This window comes from Phalaenopsis equestris, unplaced genomic scaffold, assembly GCF_001263595.1.
Source record: "Phalaenopsis equestris unplaced genomic scaffold, ASM126359v1 Scaffold226205, whole genome shotgun sequence".
NCBI classification, from domain to species: Eukaryota; Viridiplantae; Streptophyta; class Magnoliopsida; order Asparagales; family Orchidaceae; genus Phalaenopsis; species Phalaenopsis equestris.
In genome coordinates this window covers 1-2,232 of record NW_018244226.1, presented here as the reverse complement: position 1 = coordinate 2,232, position 2,232 = coordinate 1, and the positions used below count along the sequence as shown (strand labels likewise).

Here is a 2,232-nt window from a genome sequence, read left to right as displayed (position 1 = left end):
CAGGACTTAAACACTGCTTTTCGGTTCTACATCTAACCGATGTGGGACTTTTTTTGTCCGTGACACTCTCCTCCACCTAATCACGTGACGCCCTCATCACAGATCGACTCCACCAAGGAGGGATTGGCCTGCTTTTATCGTTGAGGGGTGAATGCGCCCAAAAGGAGGTGTATATATGATAAATATGCGTCTTCAGGGAACACGTATTCGGCGGGAATGTGCGCTCCTGAGCAGACAAATTTGCTCTTTCACTTTTTTTGGGCACTACCTTTGCTAATTTGAGAAATTTAAGAGCTAATTGTCAACTCCCAAATGAGCTCTTAAGGGTGGTGGGAAGCCCGAGATTTAAATACTGCTTTTCGGCCCTACATCTAGTCGATGTGAGACTTTTTGTCTGTGACACTCTCCTCCACCCAATCACATGACGTCCTCATCACGGATCGACTCCACCGAACGTCCCACTAAACCATGGAGAGTCCACACACCTGACAGACATGGTCTGCTATGATACCACTTGTCACCTCCCAAAAGAGCTCTTAGGGGTGGTGAGTAGCCCATGACTTAAATACTGCTTTTCGGCCCTACATCTAGCCGATGTGGGACATTTTGTCCGTGACATAGTTCTCATAATTTAGCCTTAAGAAAATAAAATACATGGATAGTTGAAATATAAATTTTACATATAAATAAATAAAATATTAATGCGTAAAATACCCTTTCATTTTAAATAATTAAAAACTTGACATTTGGTTGAATTCAGCTCAGCTGCTCCAACCAACCCCGGCGACGGAACCGTTACTCTTCCATAAAAGCACCTGTACCTGCCTTCACAACTGAGCAAGAGCTTAGAAGGGCCAAAGATCTCTGCGCTTGCCTCTCTTCCCTGCTGACCCACCCGCGATGGATCCTTGCAGTCTTCGCCATCGGCTTCCTCTTCCTCCTCAAAACCTCCATCGCTGTCGTCCACTGGCTCTTCGTCTCTTTCATTCGCCCTGGCAAGAATCTCTCGCGCTACGGCTCTTGGGCCGTCATCACAGGAGCCACCGATGGCATCGGCCTCGCCCTCGCCTTCCAGCTCGCCCGCCGCGGTCTCAATCTCGTGCTTGTCGGCCGAAGCTTCGATAAGCTCCGCGCCGTCTCGGCTTCCATCACGGAAAAGTACCCCAAGGTACGGATTGAGACTGTGCTCATAGATTTCGCAGCGGATCTTGTCGAGGGCGTTGCTAGGTTAAAGAGGGAGATCGAGGGGAAGGATGTCGGGATCCTTGTTAACAATGCGGGGATCTCGTACCCGTACGCTAAGTATTTCCACGAGGTGGATGAGGAGCTCATTGAGAATTTGATCAAGGTGAATGTGGTGGGGGTGACGAAGGTCACGCATGCCGTGTTGCCGGGGATGCTCGAGAGGAAAAAGGGCGCAATTTTGAATATTGGGTCGGGTGTCGCTGCGGTTCTTCCATCAGAGCCACTCTATGCCGTATACACTGCAACGAAGTCGTGAGTAAACAAAGCATTGAATTTAATTTTCGGTTTTTTTTTTATAGCTGGATTTAAGTTAAATTGATGCTACAATCTATTAATATTATGCTTCCAAACACCACTTTGTACTGAATAGCTGTTTGGGTCTTGGTTTTTAATCCATGGATAGTTTTCTGCCGACATTTGTTTTTTCACCTTAAGGTGCTCGTCCAAACGCCGCACTATGCTGGTTTTTGTTTGATGTTTCAAGATCAGCACTTCACTACTATTAGCACTTTTGGAAATGTTGAATGGAAAGTTTCTTACCTTTCTCTGCGTGACACCCTTTTTTTTGGCGCATTGATGATAGATCTGGAGACAACTTGATTTTAGGTATTTTTCGGTTAAATTCTTGGCTGGCTTTGGGTCCTCGGCTATAAGTAGGATCTAATTCATCGTAGAATTCCTAGGGTGTCAGGTTCAATCACTCAACATGCCCTAAAAATTTCATTATAGAATTAATTAAAGTATTTATATACATCCCACAATTTCTTATATTTTGCATATATGTAATGTTGAGATGTACACCAAGGAGCACTCAACAGTAGTAGCAGCAGAAGAGGAAGAATTCTAGCGCCCTTGTGCTGCACGACTAGCGTTGCCATGCCAGTATTGGGCATAGCTATGCCGAACGACATGGTTACACGAAGTAAGTTGTAGCTACGCCACAACTCTTTCAATTATAGGCTTCAGAACAGAGCAGTTGGAATAATT

General features: G+C 45.3%; 1 protein-coding gene across 1 annotated transcript; it reads left to right on the top strand.

Annotated features, from left to right (window-relative positions):
* Positions 1-760: 760 nt before the first annotated feature.
* Positions 761-1,526, top strand: LOC110037876 (very-long-chain 3-oxoacyl-CoA reductase 1-like; the record flags this gene model as incomplete). The annotated part of the gene is made up of 1 exon (XM_020742603.1): positions 761-1,526. A coding segment is annotated over one exon (741 nt), but the record flags the coding sequence as incomplete, so codon positions are not given.
* Between the last annotated feature and the right edge of the window lie 706 nt (positions 1,527-2,232).